Source organism: Corvus cornix, chromosome 17, assembly GCF_000738735.6.
Source record: "Corvus cornix cornix isolate S_Up_H32 chromosome 17, ASM73873v5, whole genome shotgun sequence".
NCBI classification, from domain to species: domain Eukaryota; kingdom Metazoa; phylum Chordata; class Aves; order Passeriformes; family Corvidae; genus Corvus; species Corvus cornix.
In genome coordinates, this window is record NC_046346.1 from 112768 (window position 1) to 132343 (window position 19576).

At 37.1% G+C, this 19576-nt stretch overlaps 2 protein-coding genes across 13 annotated transcripts in view; one reads left to right on the forward strand and one right to left on the reverse strand.

The window, feature by feature from the left end:
- Window positions 1-19576, reverse strand: part of RALGPS1 (Ral GEF with PH domain and SH3 binding motif 1) — an 85789-nt gene that overhangs the window by 47983 nt on the left and 18230 nt on the right. The window lies entirely within an intron of this gene.
- ANGPTL2 (angiopoietin like 2) lies at window positions 147-17139 on the forward strand. Its single transcript, XM_039561726.1, has 5 exons — window positions 147-518; window positions 9194-10050; window positions 14326-14519; window positions 14761-15031; window positions 15545-17139. Exons 2-5 carry the CDS (start codon window positions 9243-9245, stop codon window positions 15742-15744), a joined length of 1473 nt encoding a protein of 490 aa, XP_039417660.1. The 5' UTR covers window positions 147-518; window positions 9194-9242; the 3' UTR covers window positions 15745-17139.

Consider the following 19576-nt stretch of genomic DNA (forward strand, 5'->3'; position numbering starts at 1 on the left):
CCCCGGCATTAGCGGCTGAAATGCGGCTTCCCACAGGGCCAGGTCCCGCACCGTGGGCGGGGAGGGCTCGGCCGGGGGGGCCGAAGCTCCTCCCGGCAGCCCCGCTGCCGCGGCGGCCGGGGGCGGAGGCAGCTCGCCCGTCCAACCAGCGCCCGGCAGCTCGCCGCTGCTTTGCCTTCTCTCTCCCTTTCCCGGCTAGGATAAGCCTGCCACAAAGAGCAGGGGTTCAAATGAGGCTGCTCCGGGCCGCTTGAAGGGTCGGCCGGGAGCGCCGAGCACCCCGCGGGAAGGTACCGGTTCGGACGCAGGGCTCAGCCCGGGCTGCCGAGCCCAGAACGCTGTTGAGCAAGAAAAACGCAGAAAAGGAAAAGAATTGCGCCTCTGTCCCAAGTACGTCCCATCTAGTCCCAGCACGGCACACGCGGACTGCGGGTCGCCGAGGCGATGTCACCGCGGTCGGGCCGCTGCTGACGGGAGCGGCCGAGGAGCGGAGGGAGAAAGCCGAGGAGAAAGCCGGGGTAAGGACGGGCAGGGCGGGGGGCTGCGGGACGGGCGCGGCTGGTTCCGGATGCATGGCTCCTGTACGGAGCCACCCAGCTCATGTACGCTTATCAGAGCAGGACTGCTCCCTAAGATAAAGCAGCCAGCCTGTTTTGTTGAGTATTAACTCAAACAAAAAACACCCCCAAGCCCAAAGAAAAAATCCGTCACCTATTAAAATAAAAGTTGTAAAGATAGCTGAGACATTACATGCCAGGCAGTGAAAGCTCTGATATTATTTTCAAGAATACGATTTTATTAAAAAAAAAAAAAACCAAAACCAAAAAAACTTACTTATTTTTGCACGTAACTTTGATCTTCACACTTCCTTAAACTTGCCTTCCAAGAGTTTTTCTAGGACATACTATTTCCTAAAGGAGTATCTGTATTAAAAATTATTAAATCTCCATTCAGTCTTTTTTACACTCATGTCTGATTAGGGAGATACAAAAGTTTCTGATACTTTAACAGTCTATAAAGCAAATATTTGAAGTATTTCACAAAAACATAATTTAAAAAAGAAACTAGCATTTATGAGTACATTAATGTAGGCATCAAACTATTACACGATCTAACTGCTATTTTTCACGGGTAAAATGAGTCACATTTATTAAAATATGAATCTGTTTAAAGGCTGTTACGGACAATGTGCATGCACACATATGAGCACACACAGTATGAGCACTTTCTGGTAGTGATTGGATTAAATGAAAATAAGGTGAGGCCGCTGTTAAGGGAAGCAACAACAAAAGCAGTGCTCTCTTTCAGTAATTACATTCCACATCTATGACAGAACTTCTGTAAAGACAAAGAACAATCCACAAACAACGCAACTAAAATTCTTGGTAATCAAGAAGAAAATTTGTACTTCTTGTAACTAAAAAAAAGCTTTTGCCAAAACTTAAAGAAAGTTACATGGCAACAAAAGATACATAATCTTCTGCAGTTTCTTGCAGCAACTTACAGTATTTCAAAACAAAAGTTCTCTAAGAGCTCACGAAGACACTCTCGTTCTGAAGTGTTGCTTTAGTCATCCATTCACCTCATTAGAAAAAATATTACCTTTTAAGAAAACGGAACTTGTGCTTGAACCAAAATTTCACCAGTTTTAAGTGGGCAGAAAATCTATCAAGATAATGTATTTTAACACAAAGAATCTTAAAGGAATTAATTGGTCAATGCCAGTGTGGCGCTTTTTACAAGGGAAGCAAGTAACTACTGGCAAACCCCCCAAAAGTTATTCCCTCCATAAGTTTGGAATTAAATTTCTCAATTCAGTTTAGTATCATGTTTTCATAACTAAAACTGCATGCTACTATGTGTCAGCCCTTTCCTATGTATTTACTTTAAAATTTCAAGCCCAACTTTAAAGTTTTTTCAATACATGTGGTGTACATATTACTGTGCTGTATTTCCACTGTGAATTGCTGTTTCCTTTTACAAAACTGAAAACAAAAATTAGTATCTAGGTTTTTCACAGCAATACTTTTCATCTAAAAGTCAAGATGTGAGTTTATTCTAAAAGAAACCCTGCAGCAGTGGAAGTCCCTCTCCTTAGAAAAGAACACACTTCACATTAAGTCTGAAGATTACCTTCGAGAGGTAAAAATTGAGAGAATAAATTAATATAATTCCATGGAAGAAAATGTGAGAAGGACTAAAAACAGAGCATGAGCTCTAAGACGAGGGGCAGGGAGTAGGAAAGCAAGCAGATTCAAAAAATTCATGCTTGTCTGTCTTATCACAATGGTGTTGTGAAATCCAGATCATATTACTGGCTTGGTGCCTGGAACATGCCAGCTAACTGTAAGTCCACAAACACTGGCTATCAAAGGATTCTGCAGAAGCAAAAACCTAAGATTTGTTAAAAAAAATGCAAAACCAAGCCCTCTGATCTTTGCATAGCAGGATTTTACATTTTCAACACCCTTGCTTCATTTGCTTTTATAATGCAATAAAAATGTAAAACTGCATTAATCTAAAAACACCTTTTAGTATCAAAAAGTATTAAACAGTCAAGATGTGTTGCTAGCTGTTCATGTTTCTTCTTTAGAATGCACAGTTATCAAATTATGTATGACTTCACAATAAAATACAGCAGTTTATCTTTTTGAGAATAAATGCTGTCATAGCTAACACTATGCCTTTTGTGAACATGCCTTCCTTTACATGCCTCAGTGCTTGAGGACTCTGCACAAAAGATGGCATATCAGAGGTATGGAGGAAAAGCCAGCCCATCAGAAGGAGTCCTAGCCTCATTTTATTAAATATGACCAGCACAAAAGAGCTGATTAACCCACAGAGCTGAATTTTGGTTTAGTGTAGCTGAATGAGCTCATCTGTATGTACGGTATCATTTTTTCTTCATCGTCAAAGCAACCATTTCAGAAAATACGAGTGTTATGCAAAAGTGTGTATGTCATCCTTTTTATATGTGTGCTTTTCATCTATCTGGGTATTTCTAAAAGGCTTTGATGTGTGAGAGTAATTACAGTGCATTCAGTTCTGGCACGCTGGACCTACACAAACTTAACAATCCAGCCTCTAGACTGTAAGCCCTTCCTGAGTCAGAGCAATTTGTAGAGATGGAAATAAATGCTGAGTGTTGGACCTTGCCTATCCACTCTTTAATTAAATGAAAGTCACCTATTACAAAAAAACCCAACCCCCCCCAAAAAATCCCAACCCACACCACAAAAATAAAACCCTATACAGAAAATGGAGTGAAATAATTTAAAAAATTAACCCCCACAATCCTGAAATTAACTTCTAAGGTATGTAATACTCTGTGTGTCTTTTTAGGGAGGCAGAGTGACAATGATTATTGTAAAAACAACAGTTGTTATCCCAAAGATACAATGACTTAAATGGAGAATCCTATTTTATTTTGACAGCTTCTGAGCACTCCTGCTTAAGTCTAAGTCATGTAGGAAACCTACTGCATCACCTTGTTCACAAAAATTATCATAGCCCAGTAAACTAGTCTTGCCTCCTTAGTTCCTCAGCTGCAACATACAAGCCATTAAAAATCTTTTCTAACTTGTTAAAGTGAGATTTGCTGCTGTCTGCATCATATACCAGGTTCTGACTATCAGTTCCACAAACTGAACTGGTAGTGTTTTTTCTTATCTTTGCAGTAAACTCAACTATACTGCAGTCCAAATAGCTACTCAAGTCCCCAGAAATGCTCTTGTGTAACATGAGTTTTAGCACAGAAAATTGCCTTCTCTAAAGGAGTCTCTCCAAGGGTAGTAGTGAGTGTCACGTATCACGTGTTCAAAAGCTGCCTTTCTATGAATGCATCACACTGTCACACCTATGTTTCTCTGGCTTTGTAGCAGTTTACTATACACAGAAATACAGTAATATTTGAAATAGCAACAAGAAATAGTAGCAAGAAGCAATTCTACTGCTTTTACCTACTGGGATCTGTTATGGTCCTTATCTGTAGAAATAACCCGTAATAATGCAATTTAAGATACAAAACTTCTATTCTGGTATGAAATCCAGGGAATTATTTTACCCATTTGTCTTAGTTAAGGTTTTCCACACAAGATTCACACAGATCATTGTTTTGCTTTTGTACTTTTCCAAAATGCTACAGAGCAGATGACATCTTAAGTATCAAAACCCTTCCTCCTTAAACTGACTTGTAATCCTAAGCAACAATAAAGTTCAGTGCTCAGCCACCATCCAGTAGTCTTCCTACTGTTTTGGCTCTACTTTTTGCAGGACCCTGAAAAGCACAGGTGTAAAACGGATGTAGTATAAACTCCTAGACACAAATGCCAATCTCTCAATGGTTGAAAGACTCAACATTGCAAAACCACTTGAGATCTAGATGCAAGAGTGTTGACAATATATACTCAGGCTTTCATATACACATTTCTTGCCAGAGTAATAAGGCAAGTGTCTCTTTTATGAACAAATCTAATTCAACAAAAAACAGCCATAGCAAAAAAAAAAAAAAAAAAAAAAGCAAGCTACTGGCAGCATTTTCAGATAAGCTTAATGATTTTATGATTGTTATGATAAGTCATATTTTTCATCTGATGGAGACGGACGTTCACTTGTACACAGAAATCTCCTAGGGAAAATATTTCATAAAACCTGAAAGAGACAGTTAACCAGTCTGTTTAGTAAAAATGAGATCCCCCAAGGCATGACATCAAAGCCAGCAGATAATGAAAAAAGATATACAATTTGGATTATCCAATATGATGCATATTTTAAGTAGCTGAAACCCAAAAAGACCATAGTGCTGACATTGCTACCTTTAATGCTCCTTCTTAAGGCAAGCTGATTGAAAACAGAAGTCAATATTTGCCAAACAGTAATATTTTTGCATGTAAAAATATTTTTACCTTTGTAATTTCAGTCATGACAGTGATTAAACAAGAGGTTGTGAAACATCTATAAAATTTTATATTGTAAAACACTAAAATCTTCTTGAAATAGATAAATTTCAAGATATTTGTAAAAATCAAAAGGTAACATTTTGACTAATGAAAAGGTGCATATAAGCAAGACAGAATACAGGACAGAAAAATGTTTCAAAGGAAAGCCAAAGTAAGATTTTATTTACTTTTTTTTCTCTAAAAGACAGAAAAAGCAATCAAATGCTGAAACATCCAATATCCCTTTCAGAAAGTTTATTTCCTCTTTTGTCACCAGATCATGAAAACATCCTGACTTGGGTAAACAATGAATGAGCAAACCACCTACTTCTAGTTATATACACAGATAGGCAAACATCTGGTATACAAGCTGAAATTTTAACCAAACCACTTGTGCTGGCTAGGAGTGTAAAGCTGGGACAATTATATGCCACACAACAATGCTGCCAAACGTTTTCATACAAATGCAGTTATACTGGCAAAAGACAAACAGGAAAAAAAAGCATTTCGCCTGAATAAAAAGTAAAATATACTGCCATGAAAAGTGCTTTTATGAGTACTGAACAGCTAGAATCTAGAAATGGAATAATAAAATTACTTCAGTCTAATTACAAGCTCTATTTGATGTTTAATCAAAATAATTTCTTTTTAAGTGTGCTTCATTCACCTGTGTTTTGTTGGTATGCTTGTATGTTAAAGTTTTGTCAGTATGCATGAGGATAAGAGACAGACACGCTGTATTTCCAGTAATTAAGAAAATTTGCCCCAGACCTGCAAGCGTGCTTTTAGGTTGAAAAGTCTACAGCTGCCTAAGTGGAATTTTGCACTGGGAACAAATACAACCCTAGTAAGATAGTTTCCTCCCAGGCCACTGCAGAAGAGCTACTGGCAGAGGGTGAGAGGAAGGGAGCCAGAGAAAGTGGAAGAACTGAATGATCAGCAAGCAATGGCAGCAGTCAAGTACAAGGAGCATCAGCAATTACTGGGCACAGGAGAAAACCGAAAGCTAATGTCCTAGACATCAGATACGTTCTTCCTCTCACCTGGAAAGGAATCCTAATGTCCTAAGAATCAGATGTTCTGCTACTCAAAGAGGAAGGTATTAAAAAAACATTAAATCCTTCCTTAAAATTGTTTCTCTGGCTTCCCTCCCTAGCTCCTCCATTCCAGGAAGCTTTTTTGTCCCTGGAAGATTAATCACTGAGAGTTGTTCAAATGACCATGTTGTGAACTCCATTTTAATCCAACTGCAGAAAGGAAGGAATGCCATTTATTCATGTGGTCCTTCACAATATGCAACAAATAGGCCTCATTCTAAACACTTTTTTTTTTTTTTTACCAAACAAGTACAGAAAATAAGAGACTTAGGAAGTTTTCATAAACAGACTACAAGAAGAACAGCTGATGACAGTATGGTTCTCGTTTCTGTTTGTACTGGGGTATTCTCTTACCAGTGTGATTTTCCTTCCACTCATTTTTCTTGTAAGAAGAACATCTTTGAAAAGGTAACACACAGGCAGGATAATGACAGAGAAACATTTCAGCACAGTCTAATCATGCTGATGGCATTCACTGGTGGCCTGCCGTCTGCAACCGGTGGTCAAACCCTAGAACAGGCTTCCTAGAGAGGGGTCACTCACATGGTCAGGCAGTGGGACTAGATGATCATTAAGATGGTATGTTATAATGAGGCTGATGAACTTTGTCCCATTATTTTCTTACACAGTTCTTAAAAAAAATTGGGAGGAAAAATCTGTTAGATGTTGCCCTTTCTTCAGCTCAGAAAAGTATGGGTACCCCAAAGCCATGCTCAATTAAAGATATGAGATGCTGTAACATCTGAGCTGTAACAGAAGTGAACTCTGAGGAAAAAATTAGTTTCTTTTCCATGGTCACAATAAGTACAGGTTTAGAGGGGGGAGAAAAGGATATTAAAATTCCAATAGTGAAATAAAACTGTTTTACACCTATATGCAAGAGACATTTGCAAAACCAGTCATCTGTGCAGGAACATGAGGCTTGGAAAACTTCCCGGTTTTCCAAGTGTGACCTGCTGTGCAAATGCTGATTATGCAAGTTAAAGCTGTCTGAGGTGAATTTACATTCCCTGTTTTCCAGGGCTCCAAACAGCACTGCTTTCCTTACAGAAACCGTGTCAAACTCCAGATTTTCACCTGACATGCTTTCAAGATTTTTGAAAAGTTCTGTACAGCACAATTCCTTTCTACTTGCAAAATGAAAATGAGTTTATTCCAAATAAGAAACTGAGGCAAAAAGATATATCCAAAAGTTTTAAGAAGGATTAAGTCCTGGTCACTTTGTTTGAGTCTTTTACAGAAACATCTATGGTTTATTTCACAAAAACAGAAAAATACGAATGACAACCATCTCTCTTCTCAGTATGAATAATTAAGGATGCATATCCATTATTAGCTTGAAATTAAAAAAAAAAAAACCAAACTCCTAAAAGTCAGCAGCTGCCTAGAATCATAAAACAGTTTAGATTGGATGGGACCTTATCTTTGTCATACAAAGCAAGTCTAGTTTCAACATTAGATCAGACTGCTCATAGCCTTACCTAAATCAAAACTTCATGTATTTCCAGGAATGGAGAATCTACCACCTATTTGGGTGACTGCTTCAGTCCTCAGTCACCCTCACAGTGAAGCTCATTTTTTAATAAAACCCAATTTTTTCCTGAGGTAATTTGTATCCACCATATACTTTCACTGTGCACTTCCAAAAAGAAATTAATCTTCTTTATGAACACCCATTAAGTAGCTGAAGAGAGCAGTAAGATGTCTTTTTTTACCTTCTCTTCTGGAGGCTACACAAACCATGCTCTTCCTGCTACTCTTCATGCATCATGTCTGCCAGCCTCCAGCAATCCATGCTGGGTGTACTCAGCTGGACTCACTCCAGTTTCTCACAGCTGTTACTATCACCATTTCATGTAATTTAAAAAAATTTATGGTACTAACGATGTAAGGTGATAGATACTTAAATACTGACTGGTTATTCCCTGTGAAATGTTTCACAAGCAAAGAAAAACAGGATGGCAACACCACCTTGGTTAAAAAGTATCAGTCTTTTTATACACTGAAAAAACTCCACACTGCATTTTTCATTCATTTTATTTAAGAAAACTAGGTTGCTTATGAGTATTAAAATTCAACAACAAAAAAGCTTTAGAAATACATGACATCAAAGTGCTGTTCAGGTGGCTGATCAGAGAGTGGTTTGTGAAATGGGCATTTCTGGCAGCAGTGACAATGCTAAACCCATGTTTCCGAGTGTACTGTTGCCTACAAAGTTCTGGTATTGACTTATTTTTTAAGAGATTGTGAAGGCCTCAGCTTTCCACCTTGAATATGAATCTGTGTGGAGAATAAGTTAGGGTAATTTCACCAAAGGGGAGCTGTTGCAGTTGCCTGTAGACAGTAGCAGCTGATTTAGATCACTGTGCACTGTACACAGACACAGCTGCTTTTCCCCTTTCATGAAGGAACTCTGAAGTGAGATGACTAGGCTGAGTGTAGAGACAGTGTCTCCAGTGAGAGTCACAGTAAATGTTTCGGTTGTAAATTCTACTAGTCTGGAAAAATAACAGATTTTACTGCCTATAATATCTGAGTAGTAGAGTTTTTAGTTTACAGTTATTAAGGACTAATGTAAAATAAGTTTTTCCTTTTTTTTTTTTTTTTAAACAATGGAGGTTCAATACTGCTGAATAAAGTGAAATTGTTACATGTCACCTAAGCTGTATCTCTTGCAATATATATATACGCAGTTATAAAATACTGCAAATTAACTATTTGATATTTTTAGAACTTCTAGCAGCATTAATACGCATATTAATTTACATTCTGTTTACATTTAAAGGTTGTATTTGTAACTGTAAGAAATGGAAAGTGTAATTAATATTTAAATGAAAACACCAATCTTGGAAACTTTTGTGGTACTTGCCTAGAAGAAAGGACTCTTCAAATCCTTTTATTTATTGCTTACTTTCTTATGGTTCTTGGCAGGCTTTAGATGAACTAGCAACTAGTAACTACAGTTCTGACCATAGAAAGATACAACTAATCCCCATGATGTCCACTTTAATCAACAGAAGTTGATGCTGGACAAGAAAAATACCTCATCTGTACTCATAGTTACTATGTACTATTTTGTAAGTTTTAGAAGAGATTATTATTTGTAAATCCACACTGATTTCCTACTCCTTACTTACTGTTAAATTTATTTTAAAACAGATTTTAGGAAGTTCTTTGCAGAAGAATATTTGACCAGAACTAGAGGATCATGATGACAACAAGATTCATCTGTTTAATGCTAGTAACTGTTGTGGGAGTTACTACAAGTGAAACACAGGAATTTGAAGGCAATGACAAGGAAAAAGATCAAGAATTCATTTATATGAACAGATATAAGCGTTCCAGTGACACACAGGACAAATGCACTTACACCTTTATTGTACCTCAGCAGAGAGTGACAGGTGCCATTTGTGTAAATTCTAAGGAGCCTGAAGTTTTGCTTGAAAACAGGGTAAATAAACAAGAATTACAGTTACTTAACAATGAACTTCTTAAACAAAAGAGACAAATAGAAACTCTCCAGCAACTGGTAGAGGTGGATGGTGGAATTGTTAATGAAGTTAAACTCTTAAGAAAAGAGAGCAGAAATATGAATTCTCGTGTCACACAACTCTACATGCAGCTATTACATGAAATTATCCGAAAACGTGATAACGCCTTAGAACTTTCTCAACTTGAAAACAAGATTTTGAACCAAACTGCAGATATGTTGCAGCTTGCAAACAAATACAAAGACTTAGAGCACAAGTATCAACATTTGATGTCAATTGCCAATAACCAGACAATAATAATTGCCCAGCTGGAAGAACACTGTCAAAGAATGCCATCCATAAAGCCACTGCCACAAACTCCACAACCACCAATTAAAGTGTACCATCCTCCTACTTACAATCGTATTAATAACCAGATATCTACTAATGAGATTCAAAGTGATCAGAACTTAAAGGTTCTGCCACCTACCTTGCCAACCATGCCTGCAGTTACTAGTATTCCAACTTCAACTGATAAACCATCTGGTAAGTAGTATTACTGATACATTTACTTCAGTTTATGCTAATATGCAGTGGGCAATATTTTAATTGTAATAATCAAAAATGCAGTCAGAATTTATTTAGCTGGCAAATTTTACATATATGCTGTAGTACAAACACAGAAAGAAAGCAAAAAAATGAACTGTGAATGTCTAAGACTCAGACACACTAGCCCCACAGATTTTCTCATGCTACTTTGCCAAGACAAACCTATCATTTTTATTATATGTATGAGATAAAGGACTTTCAAAAAATCTTACTATCAAGTCATCTAAATTCTATTTACCCTTGCTCAAGACTGAACTGCTACAAGTCATGACATCTGAAGGAGTTTGACACTGTGTAAACATTTATGAAGTTACTACAAATTTGTTGATCTAGCATACGATAATGCGCTTGTGTAATTAACAAAGGAATACATAGTTGCTGTGTATCTTACTTGGGGCACTTGTGCTTTAGACAGGAGAAAAAGGAAGAAGTGGTGGAATAGTAAGGGATATTATACAGACCTTATGAAGAGTCTTAAGAGTTCTGCCACAAACAAGATTAGATTATGTGAAATCACATTAGGAAACAACTGATCTACATGATTACAAAAGTAACAGGTAAAGAATTCAGTTTCACCTATGGTCCCACATTTGAAAAAAACCATACCCAAAACAGTTCAGGTATGTGTTCCATACAAGAAAGGTCTGCTCTTCACTGTGTGGATGACACATATCTTCTTCAGAAAAAAGACAGGGAGTCACAGATCTCTGAACTCGGAGCTAACTGAAATAAAGTAATGCAGGGGAACTGCACTCCGTGTATTTCATGGCTATTTGCAACATACTCCAAAGGACATCAACAAACTTTTTAGGGCTATCAAATAATGCAACTGCCACATGTTAAAAACCAAACCAAAAGACCCCCAGCTTGTTTCTCCATGGAAATACTCACAATGGAAAAAACTTGAGTTAAGGTCTCTCAGTCGAAAGCACTGAGTCTCTTAAGTCTTTAAAGTCTCTAAACCATTTTGCTACAAAGCAGCATTTTCATGGAATTGCCAAAGATGAGCTCACCAAAGCCTGCATTTGTGGCATGCAGAACCTCTGCCAGAAATATCACAATTCTGATCTATTATATAAGGAAAAGTTCTCAGAAGAAAATCAGGTCTACTACAACTCCTCTGGAGCAATACACTATGGCCTCTTTAATAATTACATTTTTACTTCAATCTCAAAGTAGGTTCAAGCTTTCAACAGTATTCCCGTATCTTTCTGGAAGTGAAATACCTTTCCCCTTCATTCCCTTACACTCTTTGAAAACTTGTTAATTGGTGCACATCCTCCTTGTGCTTTCAAGTCCTTAAACTGGAGCTGAGGATTCACTATCAAACAGCAGAACAGAAAGTTACCTCAGGTGCACAGTACTTTCACTGATCTATCCTCATACATTTTCCTGCTTTTGGAGAGTAAAACGCTAATTTGGAACCAGTTTGCAACCCTGTAGAACTCCCAGATCTTCACCTGAAGAAGTGCTGGTTATTCAGCAATTTTTCACATTGATCTCCTGAGGTCCCTTTGGCAGTGCACAATTCTAAGATTTGACATCTGCTCCTTCTCCCTGGATTATGTAACTTCTCAGAAAAAGAAGTTTCATGCTTCTCCTGCACAAGTTGATTATAATATTCTCTTATTTTCTCACTTGCAGCTTTTTATTTGTTCAAGCAAATTTCCAACAACTGAAGTTAAGCTAATTAAGCTTTTATTTCCAGGGTATCCTCCTTCCCCTCTCCTCACATTTCTTTTCAGTCAAGAAACATTTAATACCTTTTCCTCATCCTCCAGAATGTTCTCCATTCACAAAGCACATCTCAAACAAAACCCCTCCTTACAATTAATGCCATAAAAGATGCTTCAGTTGGGTGTCCGGACCCTCAAAAAGACACCCACAAGCAACATCCTACAAACCAAATAAAACCCACCACCACAACTGCCCAGCCACTGGAAAAAATCCACCCATACTTCATCCAGTCCTTTCCATAGTATGTGTTGAGTTCTCAACCTTAGCCAAAGCTCCTGGCTGTACTAACCATCTGATCATAGCCAACCTGTGCAATGAAAACCAAAGCAAAATACAAGAAAAATAATGAATGTCTTCTATTAATCTGTTGACAGCCTTCCTTTCTCAAAAAGTAGTAGACCAATATTCTCTCTTTATCACAGTCTTACTACAGTCTTACTACTCTCAGTAGCTTTACTATAAACTTTGTCCATGCTGTTTGTTTTCTGGTTGTGGTTTTTTTGTTGGCTTTTTTTTGGTAGGTGCCCCATTCCTGGAAGTGTCCAAGACCAGGCTGGATGGGGCTTGGAGCAACCTGGCCTAGTGGAAGATGGCCATGCCTGTGGAAAGGAGGTGGAATGAGATGAGCTTTAAGACCCCTTCCAACCCAAGCCTTTCTGCGATTCTATGACTCCCTAGAGACGATTTTATCAAAACTACCTACCTTAAAGTCAGGGTGTTCTCGCTTTTTCAAGGGAAAATACCTTAGTGGAAATTTTGAAAAGCTACTATCTGACAAAAAACCACTTATCATGGAAAAACAGTGGCAAATTCTACTTTGACATATTTCTAAAAGTTCACCTCAAATCACTTTCAGAAAAAAGAATTGTGTGCAGTAGAGCACTGCTGCCATGTGCCATATAAGAAACAGCAAGATTAGAATGGTGTAAATACTATACTGCATACTGCTATATATTTATTTTTATGAAGACAAGATCAAAGCTCTTTGACTATTTTAGGAGTTTCTTCAATAATGACTTTCTTTTTTATTTTTAGTAAGTGCCACTACATACATATTGAGATAAAATAAACCAGAGCAATTTACATTATTAGTACTCATTAACATTTTCTTCCCCCCTCTCATAATGAGCCATGCAACTGTGTGACAGAGCACAGCATCTGCATCTTAACTTCCAGAAATCTAAATAGTTAGCCACAAAAGAAATGGAGAAGGGGCTTAGAAGCACAACTCCAGGTACACTCTCTGATTATGACTGAGGCAACAAGAACACAGCATTCATTAGCCACAGAACAAAGACTTGGATTGCCTCTTTGTACACTGACTTGCCGATTAAAAGAATTAAAAAGACCAAAAAAACCATAATCTCCAAAACACTGAGATCATTTTTATGAAACTAATTTATTTCTAACTCATTTGCTGAGTACCATTACTAGTGTTGGACAGGGAATTATGAAAAAGCATAGGACTGAGATAATTTAAAACAGAAATTACTCTTGATAGCAGTATATGCTTCAGTAAGGCTCCTAATGAGAAGATCTGACAAGCCTGACTCCTTCAGTGAGTAAGCCTTACTCCTTCAGTGGGCAGGGAGAATCAATCCAGGGGCTCTAATCTCTAATCCTGAGGATTCTTTTTGGCTTCACTCTTCTGCTCAGGAAGCAGCTGGGGGAGTCTATCTACAGATATCAACACAGATGCTAAATCATTTATATCTGAATTTCTCAGACTCATTAAAATGGAATCTATCTTACCATTGGAGAAAATGTCTTAAAAAATCAGGAATATAAGATACTTTAAAAAGTGTAAGCTCTTTATGGACTCTACTGAACTGAAGGAAAAAATGCATTCTCTCTCCTTCTGAAAACAAGACTGTGTTAACTGCTATGTCTGTGAATGCAAAGCATTTTAAGAGTGTTCTCATTTATATAAAGTTTCTCTCACAAGCACTCCACGTAAAAAAAAAACACAACTTAATTTCTATGTTACATTGTAATTTATTAAGGTGGCACTAAGACCTACAATCAGAATTTATGTTGTTGCTTCCACTGTTAATGTCTCTGCCAGTGACATTTTTGGGGATCTAAAAAGCTGAATTTCTCAAAGACAGAATAAAGGTCAAACTTACTGTTTTGTTTTGAAGGAAATTCTTACTGATCTATGGAGTCATTCATATTTATGTTTCTTTGAAGATATAATAGATGGTAAAAGTACCAGTACAGCTGCCTTAAAAAAAATAAATTTATAGAAAATCTACATTTAGCAGTAATTCATTGTAATATGTTCCAGAAATAAAGTTACAATAAATGCACCTGTCTGAAAACACTTGGTGGATACTCGTCCTTCAATAAGAGGAAAAACAAATCCACTATTCAGTGAAACCAATCTACTATAAAAAGCTACCAGTTCAAATACTGCCCTGCATTAAAGATATGCTCAATGGCAGTTTGATGCAGAGCCCTTCTGTTTTGACACAGGGCCCTGGAGAGACTGTCTACAAGCATTAGAAGACGGCCATGACACAAGCTCCATCTATCTTGTAAAACCAGAAAACACAAACCAGCTGATGCAGGTCTGGTGTGACCAACGGCATGACCCCGGTGGCTGGACCGTCATTCAGAGACGTCTGGATGGCTCTGTCAACTTTTTCAGGAACTGGGAGACATACAAGGTTAGGACGAGAGAGCCAGTTAATGTTTTCCACCCTCTAAAACTTATCGGTAAAGTTAATTTAAAGAGTGATTTTAGAGTCTGGCCAAGAGCCTACTTGAAAAAGAACTTGTGTGTTTATCCTTACAGAAGAGGAAGTCTCTATAAAATAAGTTACTGCAGTTTTCTACTTAAGAATACACTCATATTTACCACTAACACAGATGCAGGATATTAACATGCTTCTCTTGCTTCCTTTACAGCAAGGATTTGGTAATATAGATGGAGAATATTGGCTTGGATTAGAAAACATTTATTGGTTAACAAATCAAGGCAACTACAAACTGCTCATAACAATGGAAGACTGGTCAGGTCGAAAAGTATTTGCTGAGTATGCCAGCTTCAGACTGGAGCCTGAGAGTGAGTACTACAAGCTGAGACTGGGACGCTACAACGGCAACGCAGGAGATTCTTTCACTTGGCACAACGGCAAACAGTTCACCACGCTAGACAGGGACCATGACGTATATACAGGTAGGAGGTCCCTCTCAGCTGCCTTGCCATTTTTGCATTTATATCCCACCCCCCCACCCCTTTAATCTTTTTTTTTTGAAAAACGAAAAATACTTACAGTTATACATACAAAAAAAGAAATTGCACTTACAAAGGGATTTGTCAGTTAGTACCTTATGAAGTACAAACGGATGTGTCAACCCTTACACATGCTAACACCAAAACTAAAAGTCATTTACACTAGACAAGGGTCTGTAAAATACCCTATGGATGGTTTTTTGAGACAGTAACACACACTGATTTTCAGGCAAGAGAGAGTAACAAGAAGGATTCTATCTGTAGAACGTAACTACTTAGCTGGTTCCTGAAGAAGCCTAAGTTCACCTTGTATCACAGGATATCTACGTGTTAAACATACAGTTACTAAAAAAAACCCAAAAAACCCCAAAACAACCAACCAAGTTTTGTATATAGCTTGCTTGCTTTAAGATTTTTCATTTATTTCTCAGACTGAACTGGAGCTTTCCTTTGCAGGTAACTGTGCTCATTACCAGAAGGGAGGATGGTGGTACAATGCGTGTGCTCACTCAAATCTCAATGGGGTCTGGTATCGTGGAGGACACTACCGCAGTCGATATCAGGATGGTGTTTACTGGGCTGAATTCCGGGGAGGATCATATTCACTAAAGAAAGTTGTTATGATGATAAGACCTAACCCTAACACATTTCACTGAAATAACTCTTCTCTTGGTTTGCTTTATTGCTCTAAAAATCACATAAAGCTATGATGTTATTACCTGAAATTATCTTTTCAGAAATAAGGAATGTAAGATACTGTACATTTATTGATATGAGGGCTTGTATATTGTATTTTCAAGAATCATCCCAGGAAAAAGAGCTGATGAAAAAAAAGGAACTGTAATAACATTCAGAACATGTCTTGGTACTATTAGAACTCACAGTTTAGATGAAAACTGTAGATAAACTGCCGGGTTTTTATTCCCTGTAAATTAAGTCTGGATGATAAAAATATTGCCACCACATTTAAGTATTTTTGTATGTTATGTATAAATATTCTCAAATACAGGAAATATTACAAACTGTACAGCAAGAGTTTTATTATTGTTATTATAAGCAATCATTTGACACAGGAATCATATCCTTTGAACTATGTAGCTGGTATATGTACATTAGTGTGATGATTATGTAATCTTTATTAACTACCGTGAATAAAGTTAGTATATAATTCTGTTTTGAGAGCAGATACTCAAACCATTACCATCCTCATAAATCTGGCCTTTTCCCTTCACTAAGAGCATTTAAATAATCTGCTCCTATAAAAATTCACCATTAATTCAAATATTTTAGATCAAAAACACTAATTATTTTTCTTACCAAAATGAAGTAATTACTTGCATATGGAAATTAATCCAGATTTATAACAGGTATTATGTGCTATATAGCCAACATATTATACTACACAACTGTTACAGTATTTTGTACCTGACTTCAGTGATTACCTGCTGTGTAGCCTCTGTAATCAGAAATGGCTGGATATAAATTAAAGGGTCTATCCAACTTTGCAGGCAAATGATGGATACCAATTTATAAGCTATTTAATATCCTTAGCCTTTAGATAAAAATTATATAGAGAACTTATCAGTAGCCAAGAGAAGTTATTTTTAACGTATTTCACAATTATAACATTACTGTCAAATTATTAAATAGAATTACTCAATTTATATTTAGAGGTCAGTCACACTTATGAAATACAGACTGCCATAATTCTAATATTCTTCTGAAATAGGTTTCTATAACAGATTGTTAACACACCCATTACAAAACAGCAACTACTACAAAAAATACAAGTTAAAAAATGCATAAAAGAGGCAGAGTAAAAGCCTCCAGAAGTTCAACATATTTTTTTGGTCAGCCTGTAAGACACTGAGCGTTTGTGTGTGTTTGCATACTTTTCCCTTATTACCTCATCACATCTTTACCACAGTATGTGTGATTTAGCATGTGTTGTATATAACTGAAAGTAGGGTTTTTAATATATTAGATTACCCCTGTAATATTGTAATCCCTTAATAAAGTAACAAATGTTATTTTGACATGTTCAGATTTCATCCTGTTGTAGTTCACATTACTTCACATCAGTCCGCCTCTGATTCAAACAAACTCTGATACGCAACCGCTGTTCACATGTGTGAAGTGTTTAAATATTGCAACATAAAAACCAAAACAATTTTCAGCTGAGAAAAATACAGAATTTCCAAACAGCCCAAGGAGGAACAACTTTTTGTAGGTTAAATGAAATGAATGCCCAAAATTTTCAACTGGTATTCAAGCTTTACCTTCCACGGGTTTGTCTACTGGATTCTGGAAAAGATTTAAGTTTTAGATAAGAAATATTAAATGCACCTAAGCATACTCAATGGCCCTAAATCCTGGCTGCAATGCTCTTACAACCAGTAGCATTACACCTACTTCATGCTTGGCTTGAGGAAAGAACCCAGAGAACTTCAGGTACCCATTGTGCAGATCGCAAGAATGAGGCATTCCCTAGAAAAGCTATTAGCATTGCTCTTCTGTAGCTGGAGATATGGCTGCAGATACATCTTCATAGTATACACTCATAATAGGCTTTAAACCCACGTCCAAGTTAACAGTCTTTTGTTAAAATAATCGCATTTCTTAACCTTTATACCTAAAAGGTGAATGATTTACTTAGATACTCATCCATGTAATTAAAAAAGATAATGCACAGAAGTCTGTTCATGATTACCTGGAGATACCACATCTGAGAAAAGAACTTACTAATTTTTTACATAAAATTTGCATAAAATAATTTTAAAAACAGAGCCTGGCACATCAGAAACAAACACTAGAAATTTGGAACTTATACTGTGAAGTTATTGGCAAGTATATTGGTAGAAATAACGGATTTGCAAAATTTCTATGCTTCTTTTTTAAAAAATTCACACAACAGAACTCAGTTTCCACTAAGTCCACCTACTATAGTAGATGACATTACTATAAACTGTGAAAGGCCTTAGTTTTTGCTGTTTCCCTAATTATTTCCAAAGGTTTCAATTATATTATTTCATCGCTCCCCAAATGTACATCTTTGACAACACTGCAGTCTAAAAATCCCATACAGTACACCTTCCTATCATTAGCAAAAGCACCTTAGGTGAGTTTTTACAAGAGAGAACTGCGGCACTATGGAGAAGATTTCTAACAACTTCAATTCTCCTGTAAACCTCCATTTCAAGAAGTGCCATAGGAATAGTCCTGCAACAGCAAACTCCTAGAAATTGAGGTTGCTCTTCTGAATTTTTGAAATATCTCTACCTTCTTCGGAAGAGTGAAGAAAATGCTGTCAAACGAATACATTATCTATGTATCAGGAATGAAATAGTGGGGCTCCACTTACAGTATTTAGACAAAAAGCTGTCACAAGATCGATGTTACCTCAGACGACAACTAGTTATTTTGCATACACATTTCCAAAGAATTCTTTCCTGAAACTGTTCTATTATCATTCAAAGTTTCCAGATTTTGCCCCACTGTTGTATTCCAAGGAGAAAAAAGCAAACAGTGCAACAAATCTATAAATTATAACATCATACCCATCTTTCTTTGTTCTACAGCATACAGAGAAAACCTAAAAGATCACCAGCCATGAAGACAAGAAAGAGCTGTAGCTAGCAATTACACCCATGAATTTTCAAAACAATGTGACTGCTATTTTTTCCTAAATCACACTGTGGCTGAACACTTCCAACAGTCCACATCACAGCCTTGCCAATCCCATGATTTGTTTTTTTCTTTCCTTCTCTCTCTAAAGTTGAAAGACCTGTCTGAAAACAAAACAACTGCTGGATGTTTTAAACATAGTAAGGAATATATTAGTTTCTCATATTATAGCCTGGTTGGAAACATAAGAGCAGTTGTCTGCTGTATTCATCTGGTTACACAAAATGTCCAACTGCATCTCTTAGAATGCAGGGAAAGCTTTACTTTACAAGAACAGCAACACTGCCTAGTCTTTGTAATCAGCAGGGAGAGGGTCTCTCATGTATGAAACGCCAGATACAACATATGCAGGAGGATTCAAAGTCTCATGGAGACTGGCTAGAAAACAGCAGGAATTTCAGATTCAATCCTGTAACTCAGCAACATGCCGATTTTTTCCTTTCACTTTCATTACCCAAGTATTTTATTAGGCTTGTAACACTTCAGTTCATTTCAGAAATATTTTAAATCTTATCTAGAAGTGGCTTGGAGTGATGTAATAATAACTGGATAGTATTAAAACACTTCTTACACAAGGCTGTGAGCCAATTCTATAAACCAGAGTACCTGGAAAACTTAGGTGGCAGTTTTAATTTCCCAGTACATTCTCCAGCTCATTTCAAACAATCTCAGGCTTCCCATTCTCTAATAACTAAGTAGCTTTCTTGCAGTGAGACAAGAGGCTGTACAGCACAAAACAGGATTCCCATGAACTCTGCAAATCTTCACACCTTGTCACTCTCATTCAATTGTTTTATGTTCAGT